General features: G+C 31.5%; 4 protein-coding genes across 14 annotated transcripts; 2 read left to right on the top strand and 2 right to left on the bottom strand.

Annotated features, from left to right (window-relative positions):
• Positions 1–10: 10 nt before the first annotated feature.
• On the top strand, positions 11–5,706 carry LOC124423078 (putative uncharacterized protein DDB_G0287457). Its single transcript, XM_046960408.1, has 4 exons — positions 11–204; positions 616–1,797; positions 1,874–4,063; positions 4,130–5,706. Exons 2-3 carry the CDS (start codon positions 865–867, stop codon positions 4,016–4,018), a joined length of 3,078 nt encoding a protein of 1,025 aa, XP_046816364.1. The 5' UTR covers positions 11–204; positions 616–864; the 3' UTR covers positions 4,019–4,063; positions 4,130–5,706.
• A 312-nt stretch (positions 5,707–6,018) lies between these two features.
• On the top strand, positions 6,019–8,216 carry LOC124423082 (serine/threonine-protein kinase rio2). 2 transcript variants are annotated; one of them, XM_046960422.1, is made up of 5 exons: positions 6,019–6,276; positions 6,357–6,459; positions 6,585–6,963; positions 7,036–7,320; positions 7,398–8,216. In XM_046960422.1, the coding sequence occupies exons 1-5, from the start codon at positions 6,211–6,213 to the stop codon at positions 8,071–8,073; spliced, it is 1,509 nt and encodes a 502-aa protein (XP_046816378.1). In that variant the 5' UTR covers positions 6,019–6,210; the 3' UTR covers positions 8,074–8,216. The 2 variants fall into 2 exon arrangements, with proteins under 2 accessions (XP_046816378.1, XP_046816377.1); XM_046960421.1 differs by having other exon boundaries at positions 6,021–6,276; positions 6,357–6,498.
• Positions 8,217–8,860: 644 nt separating this feature from the next.
• On the bottom strand, positions 8,861–14,850 carry LOC124423083 (CUE domain-containing protein 2). 2 transcript variants are annotated; one of them, XM_046960423.1, is made up of 6 exons: positions 14,097–14,127; positions 13,645–13,675; positions 13,477–13,566; positions 13,048–13,384; positions 12,811–12,984; positions 8,861–12,684 (listed from the first exon to the last, which is right to left on the bottom strand). In XM_046960423.1, the coding sequence occupies exons 1-6, from the start codon at positions 14,110–14,112 to the stop codon at positions 12,424–12,426; spliced, it is 909 nt and encodes a 302-aa protein (XP_046816379.1). In that variant the 5' UTR covers positions 14,113–14,127; the 3' UTR covers positions 8,861–12,423. The 2 variants fall into 2 exon arrangements, with proteins under 2 accessions (XP_046816379.1, XP_046816381.1); XM_046960425.1 differs by lacking the exons at positions 13,645–13,675; positions 14,097–14,127 and adding an exon at positions 14,496–14,850.
• A 620-nt stretch (positions 14,851–15,470) lies between these two features.
• On the bottom strand, positions 15,471–26,333 carry LOC124423079 (protein jim lovell-like). 9 transcript variants are annotated; one of them, XM_046960410.1, is made up of 7 exons: positions 25,105–26,333; positions 24,294–24,437; positions 23,927–24,179; positions 23,672–23,821; positions 18,540–18,808; positions 18,115–18,468; positions 15,471–18,025 (listed from the first exon to the last, which is right to left on the bottom strand). In XM_046960410.1, exons 2-7 carry the CDS (start codon positions 24,417–24,419, stop codon positions 17,390–17,392), a joined length of 1,788 nt encoding a protein of 595 aa, XP_046816366.1. In that variant the 5' UTR covers positions 24,420–24,437; positions 25,105–26,333; the 3' UTR covers positions 15,471–17,389. The 9 variants fall into 9 exon arrangements, with proteins under 9 accessions (XP_046816366.1, XP_046816367.1, XP_046816372.1 ...); XM_046960411.1 differs by lacking the exon at positions 25,105–26,333 and having other exon boundaries at positions 23,927–24,160; positions 24,294–24,435; XM_046960416.1 differs by lacking the exons at positions 23,927–24,179; positions 24,294–24,437; positions 25,105–26,333 and adding an exon at positions 19,012–19,753 and having other exon boundaries at positions 23,672–23,807.
• Positions 26,334–27,918: the final 1,585 nt, after the last annotated feature.

The raw sequence follows: 27,918 nt of genomic DNA, 5'->3' as shown, positions 1-27,918 counted from the left end.
AAGCTACGTGTCGTAATCATAAAAAAAGGATGTAACGTGAGCTACGGCCGTGCAATGGTGTTTGGATATTATTCATATTACATTTCATAGTATAATCGGCAGTATTGGTATAAAAAGACAAAGAAAGGGAAAAAAAAAACTTATCTTCGAGCACGACATTAGTACAAGATAACCTGATTCTGGCGTCCATGTATATTTGGAAACGTAAGTAAAGCGTGTACATCTTTTTACTTATTCAAACATGCAAGCTTCTTTGTATCTTTTTTCTTTAATGCTCTAACATATATTTATATTTCATTATATAAAAATGGTACTTTCTAAATTTTACTGTTATAAAGATGACGTTGTTTGACGTATAAAATTATCCATTATAGTTTTCAATGAAAGCGTCCTAATTATCACGCTCGGTCAATGCTGCGTTCTTATATGAGAATGCAGACCTTATTTAACAAAGATGTTGCATCCTTCGTGTAGTTTCATTATATTCACTTCTAGAATCGTTTATATTCTGAGGAAGATCATACAGTTGTATTATTTTCAACAAAAAGCTTAAAACTATGACAAATTATCATCAATATCCTTTGTTTATTTATCATGTTTTTTTTTTTATTACAGATATTCTGCTGAAATACAATTTAAAATATATTCTTAAAGAACAGTTATGATAAAAAGTTAACATTGTTTATTAGAATTTGATTACTTAGTTTATTGAAGTTTAGTATTATGTTTATCTTCCAGTTATTAATTATTATTTTTATTAACTAATCATTCAAAGCTTGATATAATACAAAGATAAAAAAGCTTTTTTAAAAACGTGTATACGTGCATGTTTTATATTTTTGTTAAAAAAGAACGGATAAGATTATGTTTAATAATCAAATGACAAGTACAACATCAAATGAAAATGATTGTACAGAAGAACACAATTTGAATAATGAAAGAAAAGAACAGAAATTCATTATAGATGTGAGTCCACCAAACGATAATAGATATTTTGTGAAGCGAGCATATACATCACCAAGAATACTTAGTAAATCAGTACCACGAAGAAATAGAAGTTTCATTCGTTATAAAATAAATAGATCATTAAGTTTTGATAATGCTAAGAATGATCGTTTATTTAAATCTCCTAATTCTAGTTCAGGAAGTAGTTCTTTTGATAATGATAAGCATCTAACAAGATCAGCTAAAATAATGAGAGCACTAAATTTTAATTGTAGCCCTTTCTATAATCAAAGAAAGAAAATAAAAAAGACATTAAATTTTAACTTAACTCCAAGTCCAAAGAAATTTTCCAATCTCAGAATTTCACGAGATAATATAAATTTCAATTTGACTTCATCTTCGCCTAAAATTAATAAAACTTTGAATTTTGACACAAGTCCAAGTGATTCTAGTACCAATAGTATATTACTTACATCATTTGATTCTATGGATGAAAATCAAAATCAAACTCCTTCTCAGCGAAATACAAAGACTAAAAAGTTATTGAATTATATTACACCCAAGAAAAGGATGTATGTTTCATCTCCAGATATGGATATTTCTTCTCCATCTTTACGTCTTAGTCTTAAAGAAAAAATTGATGACATTGTACAAATGAGTAGTTTGCCTGTTCCACATTCTTTCAATAAAGATAGAAAAGCGTTAAATTTTAATACTCGCTGCAATATTAGTACACCAAGAAATTTGTATGCTGATTTTTCTAACGAGGATGATGAAAGACCATGTACACCTGAAAATACAATTTCTATTGTTCCTGAAAGTATGAGTGCCATAAAGAAGAGTCATAAAAAGGTAAAAATATTTTTTTATTGAATTTATATTTTTATTAATTTACTGTACAAGTTTTCTTGTATTCCTTTTTACATAGGAAAGATCTCTACGACAAACGGATAATTTATCTACAAAGCATGCAAATGTATTACAGAAATTAACAGATCCTTTCATGGTTGAGCAATTTGATAATTTGCAAACAGAAAAAAGACCCTTAACTCCACCAATGGCTGAAAAAAGTATTGTATCTGTCTGTGATACAAATTCTATTAAGCAATCTCATAAAAAAGATAAAAATAAGAAAAAAATGTCAATGTTTCATTCAGGTGATGAACTTTCTGACTCAGGATCTATTTTTGATTATTCTATAGAATCCATAGAACAAGGAAATATACAAGAAAAAAATAATACATTCCATACTGATCTTGATCTTAATAAAAATGAAGATAATATGGACTGTGACTCAAATAGTAACAATGTATCAACAAATAGTATTGGTTGTTGTGAATTGATAAATAGTTCAAATGAAATTGAAAACGATCAAATTATGGATAATGTCAGTAATATGGATACAAAATCTAGTTCTTGCCTTGAAGAACAAACATGTAACATAGTTTCCCAGAATCCTTTACCAAGTACTAGTAATGCCAATGAGAAAAGCAGGCCAGTAACACCAAATGCACTTGAAACAAATTCTATATCTTCAATAAGAGTAATTACTCCAGAAAATCATATAAATTTTTTACAACATATTCAAACTGAGTCAATTAAAAAATCTCATAAGAAGATTAAAGATGAAAATAGGAAGAAACTTTTTTTACCTAGAAGCCTTGAACATAAACTTAAAGAAGAAAAATTGGATACTACTAAAAATAAGCATAAGGAAGTATCAAAAGATGATCAAAATGATAATAATATTCTAGCAAATATTGATACAGAAATTAATATTCGTGCAAGTACACCTGAAAACGTTAATTCTAGCAGATTGTTATTGTCAAACTTTAGTTCAGTTAAAAAATCACATAAAAAAGACAAGCATAATAAAATTGTTTCAGAATTTATGCGACGTCAAAAATTGTTAAGTAGAGATGCAGATTATAACAATGTGCAACGCGAAATGCACAATGACGTAAACAAGAAGGATCAACGAAAAATAAAGAACAAATCTATTAACAGTGATACTATGTCTAATTTACATTTAGATAATATCAAATTTAACAATAAACTGTCTCCTAGTAAAAGAAAAATATTGTCCAATTTATCAGATGATGATTTATTACATTTATTGTGCAATTCTAAATCAACACAAAGTGAGGGTGGAAGTACGGAGGAGTTCAAAATTTGTACACCAATAAAGAAAAGAAAACCATTACTAAAAACTGGTTTGAAATCTGATTGTTTACATGATGTACAGTCAGATAAAAATGATTCATTTGAAGAAGAGATAATGAATATTGATGCATCTCGATGTATAACGCCAATTCTAAGACATCTTGGTTGTACAGTATTACCAGTGCATAATACGGATCTATTAAAAACAGATAATGATGGAAAGACTGCAAATAATGAAAAAAGTAATTCAGTAGAAGAACAACAGCCTGATACGCAAGATCAAAATGGAAGATCAACGCCCAAAAATATGTCTACAATAGAATTACTTCCTAACATTAATTCCATTAAAAAATCTCATAAAAAAGATAAACGTGGAAATGGATTACATAGAAGCCTTATTTTAGAACAAGAAAAATTACTTTTAAAGAAAAATGATTATGAATTTTTACAGGTCGTAGATCATAGAACTTCAACAATAGTTTCTAAACCAAATGATAATAAATCAAGTTTAGCTGATAATACTTCTTCAACCAACATATTGAACGATGGTAGTAATAATAGTGGGGAAAGTTCTACAATTACAATTTATAAAAATCCCCAAAGCTTCAATCAAGATGTTAATGTTAAAGATAGAAAAAATATGCTAACAAATGATACTACCTCATCTAATAGAACTCCACCTAACTGTTTAATGGTAAAAAATTATATTAGATTGTTGCAAGCAACTTCAATAAAAAAATCCCATAAAAAAGAACGAGATCGTAAAAAACACAAAATAATAAACAATGACCTAGAATTGTCAGATGAAGGATCTATATTTGGAGAAAATGAAAAAGTTGATTCCTTAGAAGATTTACATATTGAAATTAATAGCAATGAGACTGATATAGATAGATCTGATTATGTATAAATTATAAATGGAAAGATATAATTAAAAGAAAGTAAAACAAACAAGGTATTTATTATTAATCATTATTAATACGTTAACTAGAATATTTTTACTAATTCATATCTTTTTTAGATTTAATTAATTATAACTGAAGAGTCCACATTTTTTTAGTGGCAATATTCTAAGGATGGATTTATATTCATTCATGTAAGGCATTCTTATTTTCAGTATTTCCAGTAAAACATAATACAGCCTTTTGTTGGCATTAATATTTGCTCTCTTATTTTTTTATGAACCTAATTTAATGTTAATAGTATTCTTATAAGAAAAATCTCTGATTTAAAGCTGAATGCACCAACAAATGAGAAGAATCTTTGTTAAAAATGAATCTATGATACAATATAATTTTCATATTAATTTTTTATACATTATTGTTAACAGTATTCGTAAATGTAAATTTTATAAAATTAATCCTATTCTAACAGTGATATATTAACCAAATTATTATTTTAAAAACTAACATCATTGATGAAATAATTGAGGATGTTAAAATTAGGCCAATTATTTCTTGTAATACCTTAATAATATTAAGTAATTATCTTAAGACATTAATCAATGCGAAAGTTATTCCAAAAGGTGTTGGTTAATGTTTATTAAAACTACTTTTAGTGTAGAATGATTGATCATAATCTGGGGCCAATTTTTCTGCACTTTAGTTATAATAGATTATAAAAAAAAAAGTAACATCTAACTTTATAATGTAAAGCGATATCATTATTGGTTTCATCATTACAACACATTATAAAGGGAAATACATATAAGTTGTGAGATGATAATAATAAGACTAACACAGCTTTATGCTGAATGTTTAAAAATTGCTAATTAGTATTACCAAGGATGATGGTGTCAAGATATATTGAAAAAGTTACACGGCAATATAATCGAAATTGTTTCTTATAAGAAGTTTAGTTTATATCTGATATATGTTTGTTACAAAATAGTAAGACATTGTTAAGTTAACTTCCACGTATCATTACCTAAAGCCTGTTATATTTGGTAGATAATTTATAAATACTATGTTTTTATTTTATGTCGTTTATTTAGTATTTTTACATAAACTAGTTATTTTTTTACGTATAAATTGGACTATGAATCAAGGTGCATTTTGACTTATCATATATTACGAATAATACACTTGCATTAAAATATCAGGCATATGTACATATCTGTTTCTATGTTGGGAATTCCACTTTTAAAATATTGAAGATATGTAAATCCTAGTATAAATGTGATATGTATATAATGCTTAACTTTAGTAAGTATCGTTTAGGTTTAAGAATTACATTTCAAATATAACTATGTTCCTTATTAAACTCTCTTTCATTTCTCTTTCTTTAAAAAGAAACAAAAAATATTAAAATGCTATAATAAATAATAATGTTTGTTTCATCAATATAAAATACAGTATTTACGTTTGATGGTCAGTTGCATAGAGAAATAAAATTTTTTTGTGTTACTATAAGTTAAAAGGTTAAAACCATTATCCATATGAAAGCTTGTACCATAGCTTGTGATATCGTTTACCATTACATCTTAATCTAGTATATTTAGTATGTATATTCTGCATGTTTGTAACGAAGTATTTTGTACATTTATATAAAAAAAAAAAAATAAAATAACATAAAGGCAACATTTATTAAAAATTTAAATCTTGATTAAATTAATTAAGTAATGAAATATGAGGTATTGAAAGATAAGTACAGAAAATTTATTACATACATTAATTTATATTACTACACAAAGAATTTCAAACATCTGTATTACAGAGACTTTTGAATCACAGCTATAATTCGCGCGTAAAGAAATTGTAAAAATTAATATGGTGAATTACATTCATTGGTTTAGCAGTGGTTACTGATTGGTGACTCTACGCACGCTCGCTATTGGTGCTAAACAATATGACGTAAAAATATTTATCCAGTGTTGAGTATTGTTGATCAAATATTATGTGTACACTCTATATTAACATGATTCATGATTGAAAACACGGACTGCCAATGTGGTCATATGTACGAAGTTATTTTAATAACATAGTGTAGTAAAGGTTATTGTTACTCATTAAATAAAAAGAGTTTTTGAACGATATTGAACAAATAATTTAAGGAAACATCCAGGAAATCGTTTATTGTTATATTTTTTAGAGTTAAGTCATCATGGGAAAGTTAAATGTTACGATGTTACGTTATTTAACGAAAGAAGATTTCCGTGTATTGACGGCTGTAAGTATAAAAACAGAAATAGCAGCATAGTACAAGATTTATTACAGATACGTGTATATGGATAATCTTGCAATTTTTAGATTGAAATGGGTATGAAAAATCATGAACTTGTACCAGCTTCACTTGCTGCACAGATAGCAAATTTGCGTTATGGTGGTGTTCATAAATTATTAAAGGAACTGTGTAAGCATCGATTACTCAGTTATGAAAGAGGAAAACATTGTATGTTATATGTAAAAATTTATTTTTAATTATTACTGTTTTACTATATATATATATATTAAATTATATATAATGTATTATTTCAGATGATGGTTATCGTTTGACAAATGCTGGTTATGATTACTTAGCCTTAAAAGTATTGACACAAAGAGGCATTGTTGGTTCTTTTGGCAACCAAATAGGTATTGGAAAAGAATCGAACATTTATGTAGTTGCAGACGAAGAAGGAAATCCAGTCTGCTTGAAGTTACATAGATTAGGTAGAACATGCTTCAGAAATATCAAAGGAAAAAGAGATTATCATCAGCACAGAAAATCTGCATCCTGGTTGTATCTATCTCGAATATCAGCAACAAGAGAGTTTGCTTATATGAAAGCGCTCATGGATAGAGGATTTCCAGTACCAAAACCCATTGATTTTAATCGACATTGTGTTGTTATGGAGCTGGTTGAAGGTGGACCTTTGTAAGTTTATTATGAGTTGAATTTATTATTTATATTTAATTTTATTATTATACATTAAATTTCATTGAGTAGGTGTGGTGTTTATGAAGTAAATGATGTGGAAGCATTGTATGATGAATTGATGAATTTAATTGTCACACTTGGAAATTATGGTGTTATCCATGGTGATTTTAATGAATTTAATATTATGATAACGAATGATGGTAAACCAATTATTATTGATTTTCCACAAATGATTTCCACCGAGCATATAAATGCAGAGCTTTATTTTGAAAGAGATGTCAATTGTATTCGTGATTTTTTTAAAAGAAGATTTGGATATGAAAGTGAACTCTATCCTACCTTCAAAGATGTTTTGTAAGTTAAATAAATTTTTATTCTAAACATACATTTTCAATTATGCTGTTAATAATAATGTTTAAATATATTTTTAGACGAGAAGATTGTGTTGATATAGAAATTAAAGCTAGTGGTCTTACAAAACAGATGGAAAAAGATCTATTAATAGAAATGGGTTTCGAAAAGGATGAAAGTGACGGAACGTATGATGATGATGATAATGATAATAATGTTCAAGAATTAAATGTCGAAAATGAAATAGATAATTTACGATCAGAAGTGGAACAATTGATGCAAGAAGATATACCTTCATCAAGATATAAACAGGAAGAAAAAATTGAATCTTTAAAAGAAGAAGTTGATACAAATATCGAAATAAGACGACACCAAATAAATGACAGTAAAGATAATGATAATATAGATAAAAAAAATAAATCGATAGAAAATAAACCTGACATTCCATGCGAAATTGGAACTATGGCAAATTTAAATACTGTTTTTTCGTCAAATTGTACTAACACATTAGAGACTGATTCTATTGATGATAATGAATTTAGTGATCTAAACAGTGTCAGAAGTGTTTCGACAGCAGCCACTATATCACCGAATGTAATAAAAAAGAGAACAAAACAATCTCTAGAAAAACGAGAAAGGAAGGGCCTTTCTAGAAAGATTCTAGTGAAAGGTGAAGCTAGTGCAGTAACTAGAGTTAGAAGGGAAAATAGAGATACTATCAAACAGTCTACTACAGGTATATGGGGTTGGGAGTAAGATTATTATTTATCTTTAAATTATTATAACAATAACAAAAGAATGTATTTTTACTATACAAAAGTACGTAAATAATACTGCAAATATAAATTGGATTTATATGATTTACATATGCCATCGTACAATATACAGTTTTTAATTTTTTTTTTGTATAATCCATTATGAATGAAATTATTTCCTATCCATTGCCTATTAGATATTTTGTATTAGAATTTTATTAAGTCTTCATATGCAGTAATCTCTAATTAACACCCAAGCAATCGATGTTATTAATGTGATCAATTGTTTTTTCTTTATTACAATGAAAATATTGTCAAGCGAACTGTTTGTGTTTAGTTTCTTTTTTATTCAAATATAATAAATATCTTTATATTTTTGAATTTATAATTCAAAACTGACTTATCTACAGTAGACAAAATTTATTTCTAGTAATAACAGCAGATGGCGCCATGGTAATTTTCTTTACAGAAAATTTTTGTAATATATAAAATATTTATTTTATTGATTTTAAATCTTTTAAAAACGCTTAAATCTCACTTAGCTTAAATATTAATTTGAGCAATAGATATGCATCTAATAAAGAAGCTACATGAATTGTTACGAGCTTTTAAGTGTTTATGATTTCATTTATAATTTGATATTTTATTTATAATTTCTATTGATAAATGATTACAAATTCTATAAGGAAAGATATACATATCTAAGTATTATGATAGCAGAGAAGAAATAAATTTTTTTCATGGAAGGAATGTAGGAAAATCGTTAGAATGTAATTAAAAAAATTCAATGAGGTCTTTGAATGTCTGAGTTATTAGAAACCACTTAGACATTGTATTGTTGTATTGATGTATACGTATTTTTTGAATGTACGAAGCATAATATGTGTGAGTACATTAGTTACAAGATACTTTATACAATAAGGTCTTACAGCAATGCTGCGAGCCAGTTTCGAAAAAGAAGAAATTGAAACGTTTGCGCTTCAAAAAAAATAATAGTTTTTTTCTTTTTTTTTCACTAATATACAATAAAATAGTGCACTTTATCCTTGTATTCAAATATATAATGACAATTCAAACAATGGTGTAAGTATTAAATGTCTAATAAAAGTAAAAATAAATATATATGTTATATCAGTCGTCTATAAAATGGTGACTTAATGATTATTTCTTCTATAGGAAAAAATGTATGATAAACATATAAATATATGTCATAAATTTTTATAAGTACGTTAATTTGTTTGGTGGGTTATCATATCGAGAGAAAATTACGAAAGAAAAAGCAACGTCAGACACATCTTTTTTACATTAATAACGAGTTCGTGTAACACTTGTTTCAATTGAAAGTAAAATATTGATATCAATTCGATCCTTTGAACCATCTCATAAGGCCCCGAAGTTACTATATGTTGTTAACGGGATATAACATCTTATTTAATTAAGCACTTGGCATCAATCTTGTTGTTTTCTTCAATGTCATTAATATATGCAACATTGCTTCTTTATTTGTTAATCAATTGGATTTATAAAATTTATTGAAATTCTATGGAATCATCGAATTTATTGAATCGATAATAAAACAAAACTGAGCCATGACAATGTGATTGATAAAGGATAACAATATAGATAATAGTTACAACATAATTAGAAATAAACATTAAAAACGAAATTTCTATATTCTACAATGTAGTATTGTAATCTAGAAATCACTGTCCAAAATGCATATATTGTATGAAGCTGAGATCTACAGAAATATCGCAGGAAACTAAAGTACTCTACTTTATTTCTATTGTTTATTCTATTTATATTTCTTAATATTTATATATATATATATATATATATATATATATATATATATATCATATATATATATTATAACCACTTAATATGCATACTTTCTGAAATATTAGAGTAGCAGCATTCATTTTTAAATTCACAGGTAGTAGAATACATTTAGTTTACAGCGAACATGTTTGCAGAGATTATAATTATTAATATAGTAATATATTATATATATATATATATATATATATATATATATATATATATATATATATATATAATTTATAATTATCTATGGCAAGGGTTGGCCCGTTATGAGACATGTATGATATATTCCATAATCGTTTTCATGAAGTATGTAAAACCTTGCAAAGAAATAAAAAAAAAAAAGTAATTCTATTTTTCTAAATAGAACTCAAAAGTAATATACTTTAAAATATGTTCAACTACACGTGCATGCTGATTTTATTTTACCATATAATTTATATCTTGTATTAATATTATATATTAATTATACAAGCTATATAAGAAAACATCAGCTAAACGATATTTTGTTAGCAGAAAATATATATTATTGCTTATTTACTAAGATTAAACATACTTCAGAATAAAAGTAAATATATACACATAAAATGTGTACACATTGCAATTGTATTACAATCAAAGTTAAAGAGCTGATTAATGCTATCATTTTATACACAATGAAAAAACTATAGAAATACAAAATTTATCTTTTCGTAAGTTGACAGTAAGAATGAAGCAGATGACAATTTTATATTTCTATCAGTTTGCTGTCAATATGTGCAATATAAACATAGTATTGCGGAGTACATGTCACCATTAACAGCATGAAAAGATTACAAACTGTTTGATCAAGTTTTCTATCATAGATTACATATTACTTGACACGAAAAACTGGTAGTTATGTGTATACTATTTTTTAAAGGTAGCAATGATAGCAATAACAATAGTAATACTGGTAAATCATATGGCGTGGTAAGCAAATTTTATCCCGCCTAAATATGTAGTATATATGTTTTTGCCTACCTAAGACGTATACTAAAATTTATTATTCGAAATCTACAACTTTATATTAATTTATAATACCAAACATTTTCATACGTACATTCATTACCTACAACCGAATAAAGAAGACTTTATGCTGTTGATACTCTTAAAAGATTATGCCTTTTACTTTTATATCATTTTTATTCTTGGCTGACGATTTTTGATTATTTAACGGACAATGACTTTCTTTATAATCTTATTTATATTAATGGTTTACATTTTACTAAAATGCTTCATACAAGTTCTAGTTTTATAACAGTACAATAGCTGTTACTCGTTAATCTTTGAATAGATGTGCCAAAAAAAATTTTATTTTTTTATATTTTATTTTATCAAGAGTGCAATTATCAGAAATTCGTTTTGTATATGTCATTCTGCCACTACTTGGCAAACATCATCATAGGAATAATTTAATGCGTAAGTTTCTCTGCACTATGAACATGCAGTAAGAGAAACTTTTTATGGTGTCTATGTATTTAGTTTTGAAGCAACTAATCACACTTAGAAACTATATACTCTCATATTATCGGAGGTTTATCGATATATTTTATAGATGAACTAAAAATGCAAGAAGATACGTGTTGATAAAAATGTAATAAGAAACATTTTGTTTCTTACATATTTAATAAATAATATGCGGCACAAAAAGCAATAAAAATGAGGGTATGCACAAATGTAAAATGTCAAACAAAAGTCGTTGACAGATTATTGTAGGAATAAATGGGCTAAAGCCGAGTTTACAATAGCCAGCTCACTTGGTTGAAGCTTATTTTTAAATAATGCAATCATAAGAAAATTGTTTTTTTTTAAAAAAAATATCTTAATTTTTACATAAATCAATATGTAAATGTTGCTTGTATAGGAACCTATAATTGTTAATTAATATTTTGAAAATGCATGGTTAACTCGTCTCCATAAAACATGTTATTATATATTCATTAGTTGCGAGTCAAAAAATTTCGTCATTTGCTAGATTAAGTTTATATCATATTATACTATGATAAATCTTTTTTTCTTATAAGTCTTTTCTAATCATCAATCACTTTACCTGCAATAGAATATTTTTCACTAACTGTACAACCATATATCCAAATAATGGATACAAGTATTTTTTTCATGGCCATTGTACGCTCGATCAAAAAAATATCATAATTTGTATCCATATACTAAGTATTGGATTTCAACAATTTCGCAGATATTTGTTTATAAGTACATACATAATATTATTCGAGCATAAACTTATTTTGTACTACATATTTGTTCATTTCTCATAACATGTGATACAGTGTCAAGAAAAAGAATATACCATCTCAAATATTTTAAAAAATATAATAATATCAATTAGAGAGAAACGTCACCAGGATATTTGTTAAAATCCAATACTTCCAATACATACCACGCATATCACTACATAAGCGAGATGGGAGAAATCTAAGTCGAAGGCTTAATTAGAAATCAGATGCCTCCAAGGGGGTGGGTCAGGTGGTGGAGGCAGAGGGACTGGTTACGGACGGCAATGACCTCGTTTTCTACCGCCTTCGTTGCCTTCCTCATCTTCGCCTCCTCTTCGCACTTCAGTATAACGTTCACCTTTTACACTTACGATTTTATTGTCGAGATAGCGCACTAACTTCTTTGGTTCTGTTTTAGGCGCAACCGGACGATGCTCACGAGAATCATCATCCCTGTCGACGTAACTATACCGGGCGATGATACGTGACTTCAATTCCTCGTCATTTACTCTGGCTTTATTTCGACCATTCGGCTAGTATACATAAATTTATCCTTCTTTATTTTTCATGTAAACATATTAAGTAGTATGTACTTGTAGTTAGATTATTAAAAATATTGGAAATAGATATATAAGAATATATTTATGGAAAACACATACCGTTAAAAATGTGAGATTACTAACAATACTTTGACCAGCTTCTTGACGATGTAAAGCTAATTGTGCTGCTTTGGCTATGTCACCTCCAGCAACTGCTAAACAATGTCGAGCTTCAGCTGGGCTTGCTGCTGGAAACATTTCTTGTAGAAGTGCGACTTGATGCCAAGATGATTCCTGAAAAGTAAGAAATTTTAATTAAATTATAAATATAATGTATTTATATATATATATATGTACCTCAGAGAAATATTCTCCGCTGGAATCACTACCCGCATCACTTGTTTCTGAGAGATGATGAACTCGCATTCTCTGAGTACCAGGTGGTAAAAGAGCTGCCAAGCTAATATGACTCAATGGATCATGAGGTTGGCAGTTTTCATTTTCCTTACTTCCCTGACGTAGTTTACTCTCAACATCAACTAACCATTTTGATACAGCTTCTTTTTCAATTGTTGAAAATTCAGGAAGACAAGCAGAAACCATTTCGCATAGACCATCTACATCTAACTCTTCCTCCATAGCATTTTCTTCTACCATGCTTACTACATAGCTGAGTACAATGTCATCAATTAAACTAAAAAACACAATAATCAAAGTTAAGATGTATATTTTTCTTGGGAATATATAGTAAGTAATAAATATTAATTAACTATGATATTAAATTACCTTAGCTGTGCAGTAGGTACTTGTTTCCTCACAAAGCTAAATAAAGCTTTTTTTACTAACTCTTCTTTCTCATCCATTATGCGGCTCATTCTGTATATATAAAAAGATCATTACATATAACAGCATATATTAATTTATTATCATGAACTAAACAAAATTATTTTTTACCTCAATACAATTATATGTTGGATGTCAAAATCTCAAATAAAAAAAAGTAGATTATTTTCTTAATCCCAACTGAATAGTTGATCAAATGATCTTTGAGATATTTTTTTTTTATTTAAAAGAAGAATACAAAAGTTATGTGGACGTAACTACTTTTCTTTTTTAAAGAATTATAAAGAAAATAATGAGCGATGATTTTAAATTAAAAAGAAACAACTGAGAAAGTAGGTCGTGGTAAGAAGGAAGAGACGAAAAAGCAGAAAGTATTTGGATTGCATGTAACATAGTAAAAAAACTACTGTTATAAGTGACACGAGTTGCACTTTCCAAACGTATACAAAAGGAGGAGAGATCATCGTATTATCGTTTTTTCACGAATCATCGTGATTTTTATAAAATATTTATGTCATGTATGTAGATACATATATATACATATATACATATGTGACGTATACCTACGAATAATATCATCGTCTGTCATTGATCTTATGTTAGGTTAAGAGAAACAAAAATTAACGACAGCTAATTTTTCACATTGAGTTAGGTATACGCTATTTGGATAGAATTCTTTTCTGTTTCTATGTATGTGTAGACAAGGAAGGAAGAAACTTCTTAATTAGAGGATTAAGAAGAGAAACGTTTGAAAAATCCACAACAACGATGGTGATTAACGTTGACGATAATTAAGTGGGAAAAAATGAAAAGACAACGAAGCGACAGGTCTATGGGTAAAAGCGCCGGTGTCACATCACAGTTGAAGCTTTTTGAGTTTGGTGAAGGCGTGAAAAAAGCCTTTCGTTCGACGCCGAGGTCCTTTCATCCCATTATAAAGGACGCTCGAGTCGAGTACGAACCTGATTTATGTTTGTCTCGTTCGTTCGATCTGTCGTGTTCTTCGGGACGCGATGTGAACCCCAAAGGCTCGATAAAAATTTCGTATACAAACAAGGTTCCACGGATTTGACAGTTCGACGTAAGAAGGGATAGAGGGAGGTACAGTGGCGTTCCGTGATGGTCGACGCGCTGCGCACTAAGATTTAAAGAAAAGCGGGGGTAACTTAGACTCGTTTAGTTTCATTTCACTTCTCTCTATCTCTTCTTTTTCTCCTTCTCTCTCTCTCTCTCTCTCTCTCTCTCTCTCTCTCTCTCCTTCTCTCTCTTCGCTTCTCTACTTCGTTTTCTCCGTATGTTACGAGTAGAGAAGGGCGACCTCACCGTTGAGGAACGAAACATTTACTATTTTTACAATATAAATGGTTATGCCTCTTCGGATCATCCATACACCATTTTGTTATATATTTCGCGTATGATATAAGTTTGGGTCGGTAATGTAATTTGTTCTGTAGATAATATTGAGCTTCTATTAGACCGATATTATTTGAACCGTTTACAGATCAAAGCAATCAAACTACAAATCAAACTACAAATCAAACTACAAATCAAACTACACTTTCAGAAGTTTCCTTTTTTTTTTTTAAATTTTAGTCATAATACATTTGATTGGAGTTTATTTTTTTATTATATTTAAACAAAATTTCCTTAATAATTAGACTTAACACCACCAAGTGACAAAAATTTTTATGATCGTTGAATAATATGTTTAAATGATATAATAATGTATATAACTTCATTAATTTTTTCTACTTTTTATTTTATTGAAGTTAATCGATTTGGCAAGTGAGTGCGGCTCGTTTATAAATTCAGTTATGAAGTTTATGCAATTAAAATTGTTATACTATTAACGATGAATAAGTATTGTATTTATAAAATTAATGTTATTTCATAAAATTTTAATATCATCGAAGGAAAGTGAAAAATGTAGAAATTCGTTATTTCGCCATACGTTGTAATAGCTGTTTATTTATAAGACATAATATTTCACATATTACAATGTACATATACTTTCCAATCATAGAGTCGACATCGTGCGATTGATTGAATATTTGCGCGATACCGCTCTTTTACACGTATACTGTATTATTTTTGAATAAGAAATCAATCTTCTTTGCTTAATTATTAGAACTTTTACAATAAGAGGTAATGCACGATCTTCGAAATGTGAAATAAACGCGTACGACAATCTAGAATCTAAGATTCAAACGAAGGTATAATATAAAATATTTTTTAGACATGCGATCAATCTACTCACATATAATCGGATGCATCCTTAATTTATTTCTAATTTGTATAAATGCATCGATTCTTTTTCAAATATAATGTTAACGCCGAAATTAGATACATAAATTTTCGACGAATTTATATAATATTTAAATGCATTTCCATCGAATACTAAGCATGTCGTTTTTATCGATGTGCATCAAACAAAAACGAAAAAACTTATCTTCAAAAATAAATAATTATATAGACTGTTCTATGTATATGTTTAGTTAAATATAAAAAATAAAATATTCGTTACCCTTATCGGACATTAGCGTTTTGTATATAACTTGTTACATGAGAGTTTTATTAGGTGGTTATGCGAATGATGTTTTAATAAAATTATTTCTTATTGAAAATACATTATTTTTGTTTAAACTTTATCTAAACTTCTTTTTGAATTGTTATTAACACACTCACTGATTTTGATTCAGATATGGAACATCCAAAAATTTGTTAATAAACCCCCTCTTTTTAAAATTAAAAACAAAATTAAAAAAAAATAAATGAATTTCTATAGTCAAAATCTTTCAAGAAATAATATTTAATATCACCTAGATAGAGATTAACGCATAAGTGTTTAAATCTAAAAGCAAATATTTTGGATAAAAGCGTACACTTGGCAATTAGGAGGTTTTTACATGTTCAGTCTTGTCACCTTTCACTTGAAATATGAGTGCTAAAATTACACAGTCACGTTAGAGTTAATATACGACCGATAAGGGCTAACAATGAAAATAAATGATAACAGAAAAGTATAATGATTTAGTTCGCGCGAAAGCTTTATGATTTAACGAAATGTTTCACATTATCACGCTCGATTCTTTGGCGTATCGTTTAAAGTCGTCAAACGGTTTTCGCTATCGATAGCTTTGATTTATCGTTCATTAACGAGACAATGATTTAATATGTAACTTGGAAGCAAGTGGAATATTATCATATCCTTCTAATTCTTAAAATATCTAGATTATGCCTAGATCACACAAAAAACGCATAAATTCCAATTACAAGATTCGAAACAAGTCCGACAATAAATTATTTCCGTTAACACGTTGCCGTACACTTTTAATTTGACGATCGTGTTTAGAAATACATTTTTTTTCAATTGTTTATGACTGCCATATGAAATTGATGTGCAAGACGGCTATAGCAGTCATTTGCCTACATATCGCCAAAAATCAGACGGCTATAATCGCCATTTGCGGCAACGTGTTAAATATTATTATAATGCACTTCGATCTTGAAAATATGATAATTGATAAAACAGGTTTATATATTTTTCTAAAACAAATGATCGATATAAATTTTCTTCATTCTCATACATAACGAAAATGTTATGTCAAAAAAAGAAAAAGAAAAAAATTGATATTTTTCGATATCATGTCTTCATAGAAAAATTTCTTTATACGTCAAGTCAATTTAAAAAATGAAAAATATTATGATCGACTTACTGTAAACTTTATAACAATATTAACAATAATATTCGCAGAAAATTAATGACGCTATTCGAACATATTTATTTCTTCACTTTCGATCGAATTGTCATTCGATTATATCTTAACGATAGCAAAAAATCGTAGATAAAATCGTTTTACTCTGTCTTGTCCTCTTTCGAACATGGGTCTTCTTCTTCTTCTTCTTCTCCATCTCGTTCGTCATCGCCTTCCCCAGCATCAACAGAACTGTGATCGGTTAAATCGTCTTTACTATCCTTATTACAACCTGGTTCCGATTCTTCAACGATGTCCTGTTCTTGTTCTAGAAAGTCCGTAGGTACAAATTCCATCTGATCTTCGCAATCATTCAAATCCGGTGGACCCGGTATCTCGCAGAAATTAATTTCTCTGTTTTCATCGTTGAGATCATCACCACCTGGATCGTCTTCCTCATGAAAACTAATAAGCTTTTCAAAATTCACTGGATTAGAGTTATCCTCGTTACTTTCAGGAAATATTTCAGTGGGACTTAGAGGTATATCCAAGGGTTCAGTTTTCACTGTCGTAGGTGGAGACGTTGGTGTGATTGGTCTTTGTAAACGAATTTTTGTGAATGGCCGTGGCTCAGGAGGTTCCGATTGTTGTCTTTTTTGCGCGCGTTTGGGACTAGAAGAAGGAGGAACGCTAGAAGCGGAAGGCTTGTTCTCTTTGGTTTCTGGTACGATTTGTGGCACTACTGGTTGAGATATTAACGGTTTTGTTTGAGGTATAAGCATCGGTGGTTTCGAGTTCTATAAATGAATGATATTCAAAGTTTTAATTATTTAACTTGAAAGTACTTATATTTATGTTGCCATATTATGATGTAAATATTCGTTACCTGCGAGGAGGAACTAGGACCTGCTGCTAATCCTTTAACCTGTAAAGCTTCGGCTGCATTTAATAATTGAGGTAATTTGTCGTGAGCAACGTTAACTTCACCGCGATACATGAACTTAACCAGCGCTTCAACCTCCCAGAATTTGAGATCTTTCATCAAGATGATAGGATGCTGGCAAGGATTTTCTCGTAACAAGTCTGCTAGATAATCGCTACACGAGGATAATATCATCTTGTGACATTTCAGAGATCGTCCTTCGCAAGCTAAAGTTACGTCAACGAATTGTTCCGAATCCAGAAGGGACGGGAAACTATTCTGCATGTTACTGTGATAACTATTCCACCTTAGACAAACCTGAAATTTTTAATCATTTTAATTTGTTCGATAAAAACAGTGTACGTATACTTTATTTTATTGTCGGATACCTCCGTAGGTTGTTGATGGACAATATTTTGTGGCATGCCCTGCGGAGTTTGTCTCGGTGGCATCTTGATCGTCGTTGGCGCAACCTGCTTCACCTTTAATGGTATAGTTTTTAATACAAGAGTCTTTGGTTGTCGCTGCTGTTGTTGTTGTGGCGATGGAGCTGGGGCAATATTCCTAATATGTGGTCTTACGAAAGATTGGGTTGCTATTCTGATGGTTTTAGTGGTGGTCGTGTTAGATTGCGAGGCAGGCGTGTTAGACTGTAAAACTATAATGAAAAAGAATTAAGAAATTAGCATTTATGTATGATATAGCTTGAAGTAACATTTACAAAGATTTTATTAAAATTTAAATTTATATATATATATATATATATATATATATATATATATACATATACAGAAACGATAGACAAAGTGAAATCGTCGAAAATCAGTAGATAGTTTTGCAGCAGGTGGTTCTGTTGTTTACCGTGATAACGTCTGCCGACGAGTCTGCCACCATGATGTACTCTGAGATGCCGATGGAGATTGGTGGTGCCGCATTGTCGAGGATTTGCGCCACCCCTAACAACAACGGCACCGCATATACGGCACTGGGCACGCAGTGGGTCATTCGCACAGAGGTCGAAGTGAGCCCAAACTGCGCTGGGATTGGCCATCGCTCGGAGACTGCGCGCATGCGATCTTACCCTGTGGGTCGTACTAGTGTGTCTGCTAGCAGCAGAGGGTGGCGAGGAAGCAGGCGACGCAGCAGGCATTCCATTGTCCTCGAGGTAACAATCCTCCTCGTCTTCCGGTTCCTGCTTCATCGCTATCCCTTCGAGTCTTCTGGCAGACTCAACGAGCTCGTCGTTCGAGCTCGTGCTAGCACCACCACCACCACCGCCACCCCCTCGACCGGTCAATTTTTGCTCTTGGATGATTCTGTGCGAGGTCAGCTTGGTGGTGTCCGCGGTATCGGCCACCAATACAAGCCGACCTGTTGTAGTTGCACCGGTACTCGCCGTCTTGAATTATTCTTATTCTACGTTTGGGTTACCAGCAGCTCTCCGTCTCTCTCTCCCTTTTTTATTATCTCGCCACCCTCCCTGGTCCTTTTTTTATTTCCAACTCCCTTTTTTCAACGTTTAAACTTTTTCGATATCTCGATTCTCCGCTATCGCCGTAGGTGCGTCCCTCTGCATTCTCTTCCCTCTCCTCCGATGGAATTCCTTAACAATTTATTGTATTTTCATCTTGAGATAGCTAGCTTAAATTCTTCTGAATATCTTTAAATCGGATTAGTTCGTGGTTAGTACACAAAAGAGAGAACGAACGTTACACTCAATCAATTTGATTTTTATAATTATTCTGTATAATAATTGAGAATGTTTCTAAAAATCGATAAGAAATCACGTGAACGTCGTCAATTTTCCGCGGAACAAAAATCTTAGAACGATATGTCGGCAAGAAAGGAGTAACTTTATTCCTTGATATTATATGTGTGGAGATAAGATAAAGGAAGAAGATAGGGAATATTTCAATGCGCTAACGAATTCATTCGAAGTGACCACTGTCGATCAAATCAGACGAATATTTTTAAAAAGTTATTGAACTCATAGACGGTATGCTCGTCAATATGTCTTTTAAAAATCTTGGATACATTCCCATAAATTCTATCTATTTTTTTATAATATAAACACATAATCGGTCGTCGAATGTAAATGTTTAATAGCGCGAATGAATTTTAGAAAAGAGAAATTTCCTTAACTTTGTTATCTAGTATCAAGGTCAATCATTGTACGGGATCCCTTCATACGTTCTACACTTTATGCTATATATATGTATATACATACTATAAGATAGTAATCGAATCTAGACCTTTTCTTCTACTTCAAAATGTTCGGAGAAACTTTGAAATGTATAATAATAATAATTCTAATTTTTACAGATTCAGAAAATGAGAATAAACATTCGTATAGAAATATTTTAATCGACACCAAATATTTGTCTATTGATATCATACCACATTACGAATTAATGCTATATATATATATATATATATATGCGAAGTCGTGTCATTGATATCGTACATTAGTTCGAGTAAAGCAAACGATTACCTTCCATAATGTATGCGATGACGTAGGTAAGATGTAAAGCGATCGGTTAAAATGATTTTCGCGGATTACGGACGCGCACGCGAGGATCCCCTTCTTTCCCCTCGATAATTGTAAACTATTATCGAATAAAAAATGATTTCAAATCGAATCTACGTTATACGGATCCGATATGATATTTAAAAAAGTGAAAAAAAAATTTGTCAAAATTTGTCACGATCGTAGTAGGGATTGTTCAAAGCTATTGTAGAAGTCGTTTGCTTCGAAGGTTTCTAAAAAAAGCGCCAACGACGATAATCGTCCTCGACGAGCCGATAAAGCGTGCAGCAACGCGCGTCTTTTACCCCTTAATAGCCCCTTCCCCCAACCGAGAAAGCAAGGTGACAAGAGCGTGTATTAACGATCTCTCTTCGAAACGTAGTACCTAAAGTAGTTACGTATATTATTTACGAGATAATCGAAAGTTTTTCGAATTTAACAAGACACCGAATAGATTATCGTTATTTTATATAGTATGTTACTTTTTTTGTTATTTTTCGAATTCTTTTCTGATACGTTGCCTCATAGATCAGAAATAGCCATCTTGCTACATCGTTAAGTTCCATGATCAATGTCTCTTGAACAAAGATCATCGTCGTATTATTCGTAAATATTTGAAAGTATCACGCGATATTCTATCCTAAAATTATGTGTATTTTATACACGTAATATAGGTGTAAGTGCTTTAAAGAAGATTTCGAGAAGTCCTAAGGCGCACAAGGGGAAACATTTGCACGCGCTACGTATTTTCCCTTCTCCCCACTAGACCTTGTCGCGGATCTTTCTCTTCCTTTTCTTCTTCTTTAATCTCTCTCTCTCTCTCTCTCTCTCTCTCTCTCTCTCTCTCACTCATTTCGTCTATAAGCAACTTCTCACCCACTCGTATCGTTCTATATCGTTCGCGCTTCCTACCACGCACACTAACCTACTCTCTCTCTCTCTTTTTCTCCCTCTATCTATCTACCTATCTATCTTTATCTTTTTATCTCTTTTCTCTCGCTCCCTCCACGCGGGCCGTGTACGAATGAAAGTCACGACCGGCTATAAAATGGCAACCGTTGCAACGACACACGGCACACACCACGCTGCCGCTTGGCTCTCGTCCGTTCCCTTCGAAACGAAGAAAGATACAAAAAGATACTCGCGAGAGAGAAGATAAAACGAAGCCAAATGTCGGGCGAGCGGGTCTGCGAGTGTCGAGGAGAAGGAAGAGGAGGAGGAGAAGGAGGAGGACGAGAAGGAGGAGGAGGAGGAAGAAGAGAGAAGGCACTGACGTCGTTGTTCGACCGGTTCAATCACTAGTGTGCGCACCGGTTCGGTAGCAACGACGATTTTATCGACCCTTGTGCGCGTTTTCACGAGGACGCGTTTTATTTTTCTCGGAACAATACGATGTAGAATTTTTTAATAACGTCTCGACTCTACATTTTCTCTCTTATTTTCCTCCTCTCTGTAACACGAGCAGCACGCACCAGGATTCGTTTTGATCGAATCGCACGATTCTTTTTATAATCGGTACGCTTGCTATTCCCTCTCTGTCTGCTATTTCTCTCTCTCTCTCTCTTTTTCTCTCTCTCCTCCCTCATATTTTCGATCCGCATAAGATCGGCTCACGTCCATCGACGATGCGTCAAGTAAGGCAGCGGCACGACGATAGCTACGATATATATATATATATATATATATATATATATATATATTTATACGAACGAAATCGTTTGCGTAAAATTCGTTCTCTCTTGTTTAAACACGTAAAAGAAAATGATGATGAAAAAATAGAGGAAGAAGATTAAAATGGAAAGGATGGCCGTATCTGTGTATATCTATCTATCTATATACATATATTATATATATGTGTGTTGTATGTATATATGTATGTATGTATGTATGTATGTATGTATGTATGTATGTATATATATACATATATATATAGCTGTATGTACGATCAGTCGGGTAAGGATACCGCGGAAATCGTCGTCCCGGCGTGAGAAAAGGCGGGACACCGTCGTTGAATCCTCGTAATATCGCCGATAGAAAGATAATAAGTAGATACGTAAAACGAGAATAGAGCGTCCTGCACTTGGGTGGTGTCCTCGGACGCGCAGAGAGCGAGAGAGCGGAACGATTTTCCCCGAAGCCGAACCCGGGAGTGACTAAAATCGAAATCGGTGGACGAACACAGGGGCGCGTCGGGGCGCGCATGTGCGACGGCGCCGCCGGTCGTCGACGTATATTATCCGTCCGCGTCCCGTGTGTCGCCTCGCACTCTCTTGTGTGTGCTAGCCTGCCTCTGTCTGCTTGTCTGCCTAGCTACCTAACTTGATTCCTTCCTCCTGCTAGCCTGTTTCTTTGCTTGCCTACTAGGTTGCCTCTTGTCGCGCGCCTCTTGAGTGCGCGTTCACCTACTAACCGAGCTGATCGCCTCGTCTACCATCGGCCAATCGCAAGTACCGAGTCGAGTCGAGCCGAATTGAACCGAACCGAACCGAATAAGACCGAATGAAGTCGATACGAGCCGAATCTGCCGGCCGGCCGGCGTTCCTTCGGTTCTTCGCGCGCCAATTCTCATGCTCCAACTTCGTATCTTCTCATCGATCGCCTACCGACCCTTTGGTCTTTTCGTTAGACCCTTACTTCCTTTTAAATCCTCCCCCTCCATTCCTATCCTTTCTCTTCCCCCCACCCACAACTATCACCTCTTTTCCCGCCCTTTATTCTTCTCCCCTCTTTGCTCACCATTCAAAAGCATGCTTTCTAAAGATCGAGCAGGTTACTCTTGTGAACGACGCCATCTTGTGCAAATGACAACAACGATTCTTTTGGACTGATTCACGCGTCTTATGTGGCGCGTAAACTTGAAAAATGTTCGAACACGATTCTATTGTAGTATTGTTCATTACATGATAATGAACGATAGATGGCTGAGAAAATTCGAAATAAGGGATATCTTTGTATATATTCCTATTGACGATCGAATAATATCAAAATACTTACTTTTTCGTATAGCAGTACGCTTCTCCCATCGCTGACGATCATCGTGGTTTTTACATTTATCGACTTCGTCTGTCTTTCTTCTAGATAAGATTGCGACAGATTCCGTCCCATCGAATGGCTGACGAATGTTTCCTTTCTCTTCAGATGACACTTTCAAGAACATTATCTTATGAATGACAGTATATCCATACAGACAGTAACACTTACGTACTTAATATATCTAATGATTAAACGGAATAAACGTTAATAACTCACTCATTAATACGCGCGGTTTGCCAAGTGCCAAATAACGTTTTCTTGCTACTTGAGCAGCTGCGAAATCCGGTTTATGATTGTGCTCCATTCTTATTCGCGGCTTCGTACAATTTTCCGTCGTTATAAGGCTTCCTCTACAATACGTTGTTCTACCGACGCATCTCCAACGGATATGTTGAGGCTGTTTTTTGTGCATCGTATACATGTAACCATTGTGAATCAATTTTGGGCCACCTTTGTTCGATAAAACAATCTGTTAAAAAATTGTTAATTGTAAAAAAAAATAAAAGCCAGAAAACATACCATATATATCTGTAATGTAAGAGATTTCATTTGCAGATAATAGTAGTAATCAAACTTTAATTACCTCGGGAACGGAATCGTCCTCATTCAAATTTTCGTCCTCCAGTGATGCTATCACGGCACTACTCGAGTCATCTTGGTCTTTTTTCATTGAACGATCGTCGGAAGACGATTGCTTTTTTCGTGACATTATTTTCAAATGTATTATCTGTAACGAAAAACACTGATGTAAAAACATTAGGTTGCATCGAAAACATTTGACTACTTTTATTTATATAATGTCCTTAAGAAGATAATAAATTTGGACAATGACATTATTTGGAGTGGGAGAATTAAAGTTTCGGTCAGCATGAAATTCATCGAGAAAATTTCCACGTATTCTACGGTCTTAAAATAACTTCGATGGACAGATGGTTGGCTTTTGATACGATTTCTAAGGTCGCGCGCGCGTACACGTGACTCGATATGATCGGCTAGCTTTCTGAGGAAAATCGTCAAAAATATATTTCTTAATGTACGAAAGATACAGCAAACTTTGACGCATGTAAGATCAAAGAACGTGTTCTTCGGTATATTATTTTTGTGAAGAATTAACACGTACATCTCCTTTGGCTCGATGATTTTCATTTTAGAAAGCATATAATAATAATAATAATAAAAATAATAATAATAATAATAATAATAATAATAATAATAATAATAATAATAAAATTTTATTAAATTCTTTCGAACATCAAGAAGGTGCTAATAAAAAAAAAGAAAATCATTAAATTTCATATATCCAAATAAACCAATTTACTATGATAAATCGTTAGTCAAATAGTAACATTTTTTCTTGATTGTTTATTTATTTTTTATAATAACATTAAGCTTACGTGAATCGAGACAGAAGTTCGTTGTTCAAGCGGGCTTTGAGAGGACTCAGTTTTCGTTAAGAGAACTGCCGATAAGTATGGTGTATCGATCGGGTTTTCTTCGATGATGAAATCGTCGAAATCGGCGAGATTAAAAAATTATTTACCTACGACGTTTACGAGACTAAATATGATGCACCGATTTAACGTTAGGTTACACGAATGGACAACAAGAACCGTTGGTCTACAACGAAAGAGAGGTCTATCGCGTGTGTGGCGCCTCGCAAACATGGCATCCCGTTTCATGCCAATCGATAAACGGTACTGGTCAATGTCAAATGTACAAGATATTCCTTGTACTTTTAGGATATATCAATTTTTCTTTCTTCATTCTTTCACAATATTCGAAAAAATCACAAGATATTTGTGTGGAATTTGATGAAAAAAAAATATGACATTGTTATTTAAAAATTTCACAAGGAAGGAAGTCACAAGGTGGTTTGGATAGATCTTTGGATAATCGTAATTTTTTTCTTTTTTTCATCGTTTTCAACGTAATTTATAATAGTACGGTACAATATTAATGAAATCATCAATTATATTAAATACTGTTTGTTGTTGCTGTTTTTTCCTTTGTTTTTTTTTGTATGCATTGTGTGACCAGAGATAACAATACAGACTTGACTACAGGTGTTCACCTTCGTTAGCGCTACCTTTCCTTCATTCCCGGCGCTGGCTAATTAATTATTTATACGTTACCTTACGTCGCTAGATAACTTTTTATATATCTTCGATCGAGTCTATCTTATCTATCTTCTCTTTCTAATCTTCCCATCCCCTCCCTTTCATTCATCTCAAGCATTTCCATTTTTGTCGCATCTTGGCAGCATTTCAACGGTAAGAACTTGAAAATAATAATTAAGGGAAGCCCATTCCGACTTAGATAACAAATTGCTTTTCTTTCTTTCTCTTTGTTTTTTTGTCTCTTTTATTATTATTATTTTTTTTTTTTATTCTAAGAATTATTAAATCAAATTCAATAATGAGATTAAATAATATTCGCAGCTTTCTTATCTTAAAGGCACAGGCAACGCGTGGCACAGAACCGATAAGCTACGATTGCTATTGTAAAAATATAAAACGATTTCCATGGGCGTTTTATTAATTTAAATACATAGCTCATAAGGCGAGATGATAAAAAAAAGGTAAAGAAAAAAAAAAGAAAATAGAAAAAAAAAGAAAAAGAAAACAAAAAATATTTGGCAAATTAAATAATGTATCGAAAAATATGATAATGTTATAATGATTTTTTTAACGCTTAACATAATTATCGTCTTCCGTATCTATTAATTTAATTCTTTATTTTCGTTTGATGGGAGCATAAAAGCAATTGGGGATATATAACAATTCTTTAAAAAATGCCTGACCGTATAAATCCTTTAGATGTTTCCTTTTAGAAGTTCTTTTAAAGCGTTTTCGTTCGACATATTTGTATTTCAACCTACGAAATCGCAATAATGATACAAATAGATTTTTCTTTTTTTCTTGCTTTCTTTCTTTTGTATTTATTATTATTTTCTTTTTTATTCGAACAGATCTTATCAATGTTCGATGTATCTTGTTAAAAAATATTAGCGGAGCAATGAAAATTATATATAGACCGCAAAGCTGAATCAAAAGTAAAATCCATGTATCATTTAAAGCGAAATAGTATTACATTAGGGTTTTATGGATTTGAAAGTACAAGAACATGAATGAACCTAACGTATACGTCGAAACGTAGGAAGCAGTCATAGTAGAAAGTCTTCATTTTCTTATTAAATAATCATAATAATAGACATAATATAATAATGATAATCATAGTACAATTATTAAGATCAATAATCTATAAATATTTATGTGTATCGCACTTGTGTTACGCTTGCATTTCAACTACAAATCTATTAATTCTATTTGTTCTTCTCTTTACGATTCATGTACGTAGATAAATGGAAGATAGACGTAAAGTTGCCGATGCCTTCAAAATTTCTATTTTGGTTTTCTTTTATCTACTTTTCTTTCTTTTTTTATATTCTTTTTTGTTTTACTGTACCCCCATCTCCCGCCACTGATTATCCTTTCAACGTTTTTTACCGAATGTTTATATCGTGACAATAAAATTTGTAAGATACGTAGAGATATTTTATATCAAAGAATATTTCTACCTAGCGCGCACATTCTTTTCAAAAGAACATCTCAAAGCGATCTGCCGCCATTACTTATGTTTTTTCTCTAACCCCTTCTCTTTTCTTTGAATAAGATGCATTAATTTCGTCCAAGGTTCTCCAGTAAAACTCTGGCAGTTCTCGAAAAGAGGAAATACTCTAGCTTCCATATATATGTAAGTTATTTTTATCATTTCGTTATATGTATGTATATCGCCATTTTATATATCGTTATAATTCATCGTATGCGCCAATGCATTACGGAGGACTCAAGGACTTCCTTTCTAAGAATTATTCTAAATCATAGCGACGATGCCTTACGACGCGTTATCACATTACGTCATATGGATGTAGCAAAATATCTACCTAGGTATCTTACGTCACAGAGTAAAAGAAAAGAATGTCAGATACCGACAATATAAGAACATGACGAATGCGTGTTCCCCATATGATCTACCATAACGTGTACTGTTTGCTTTTTTTATTCCTATTCTTTTTATTTTTTTTTGTTTCTTTTTCTTTTTTTGTAGTTGACATCATCAGGGTCTACTACACGCGAAAAGCTACGTTAAGGGTGCCTATTTTAATAAGAAGTGAATATCGTCATCGTCGTTGTGTTGTTGTTGCTGTT

Source organism: Vespa crabro, chromosome 3 (assembly GCF_910589235.1).
Source record: "Vespa crabro chromosome 3, iyVesCrab1.2, whole genome shotgun sequence".
Classification (NCBI taxonomy): domain Eukaryota; kingdom Metazoa; phylum Arthropoda; class Insecta; order Hymenoptera; family Vespidae; genus Vespa; species Vespa crabro.
This window is presented reverse-complemented; position numbering and strand designations above follow the sequence as displayed.

Coding starts and splice junctions, on each gene's coding strand:
- LOC124423078 (XM_046960408.1), top strand. CDS start 865: ATGTTTAATAATCAAATGACAAGTACAACATCAAATGAAAATGATTGT. Junction 1,798..1,873: donor TAAAGAAGAGTCATAAAAAG/GTAAAAATATTT, acceptor CTTTTTACATAG/GAAAGATCTCTACGACAAAC.
- LOC124423082 (XM_046960421.1), top strand. CDS start 6,211: ATGGGAAAGTTAAATGTTACGATGTTACGTTATTTAACGAAAGAAGAT. Junction 6,277..6,356: donor ATTTCCGTGTATTGACGGCT/GTAAGTATAAAA, acceptor TGCAATTTTTAG/ATTGAAATGGGTATGAAAAA. Junction 7,321..7,397: donor CCTACCTTCAAAGATGTTTT/GTAAGTTAAATA, acceptor ATATATTTTTAG/ACGAGAAGATTGTGTTGATA.
- LOC124423083 (XM_046960423.1), bottom strand. Junction 13,567..13,644: donor CAACATATAATTGTATTGAG/GTAAAAAATAAT, acceptor TTATATATACAG/AATGAGCCGCATAATGGATG. Junction 13,385..13,476: donor GTACCTACTGCACAGCTAAG/GTAATTTAATAT, acceptor TGTGTTTTTTAG/TTTAATTGATGACATTGTAC.
- LOC124423079 (XM_046960410.1), bottom strand. CDS start 24,419: ATGTCACGAAAAAAGCAATCGTCTTCCGACGATCGTTCAATGAAAAAA. Junction 18,469..18,539: donor TCCATCAACAACCTACGGAG/GTATCCGACAAT, acceptor TAAAAATTTCAG/GTTTGTCTAAGGTGGAATAG. Junction 18,026..18,114: donor GTCCTAGTTCCTCCTCGCAG/GTAACGAATATT, acceptor ATTCATTTATAG/AACTCGAAACCACCGATGCT.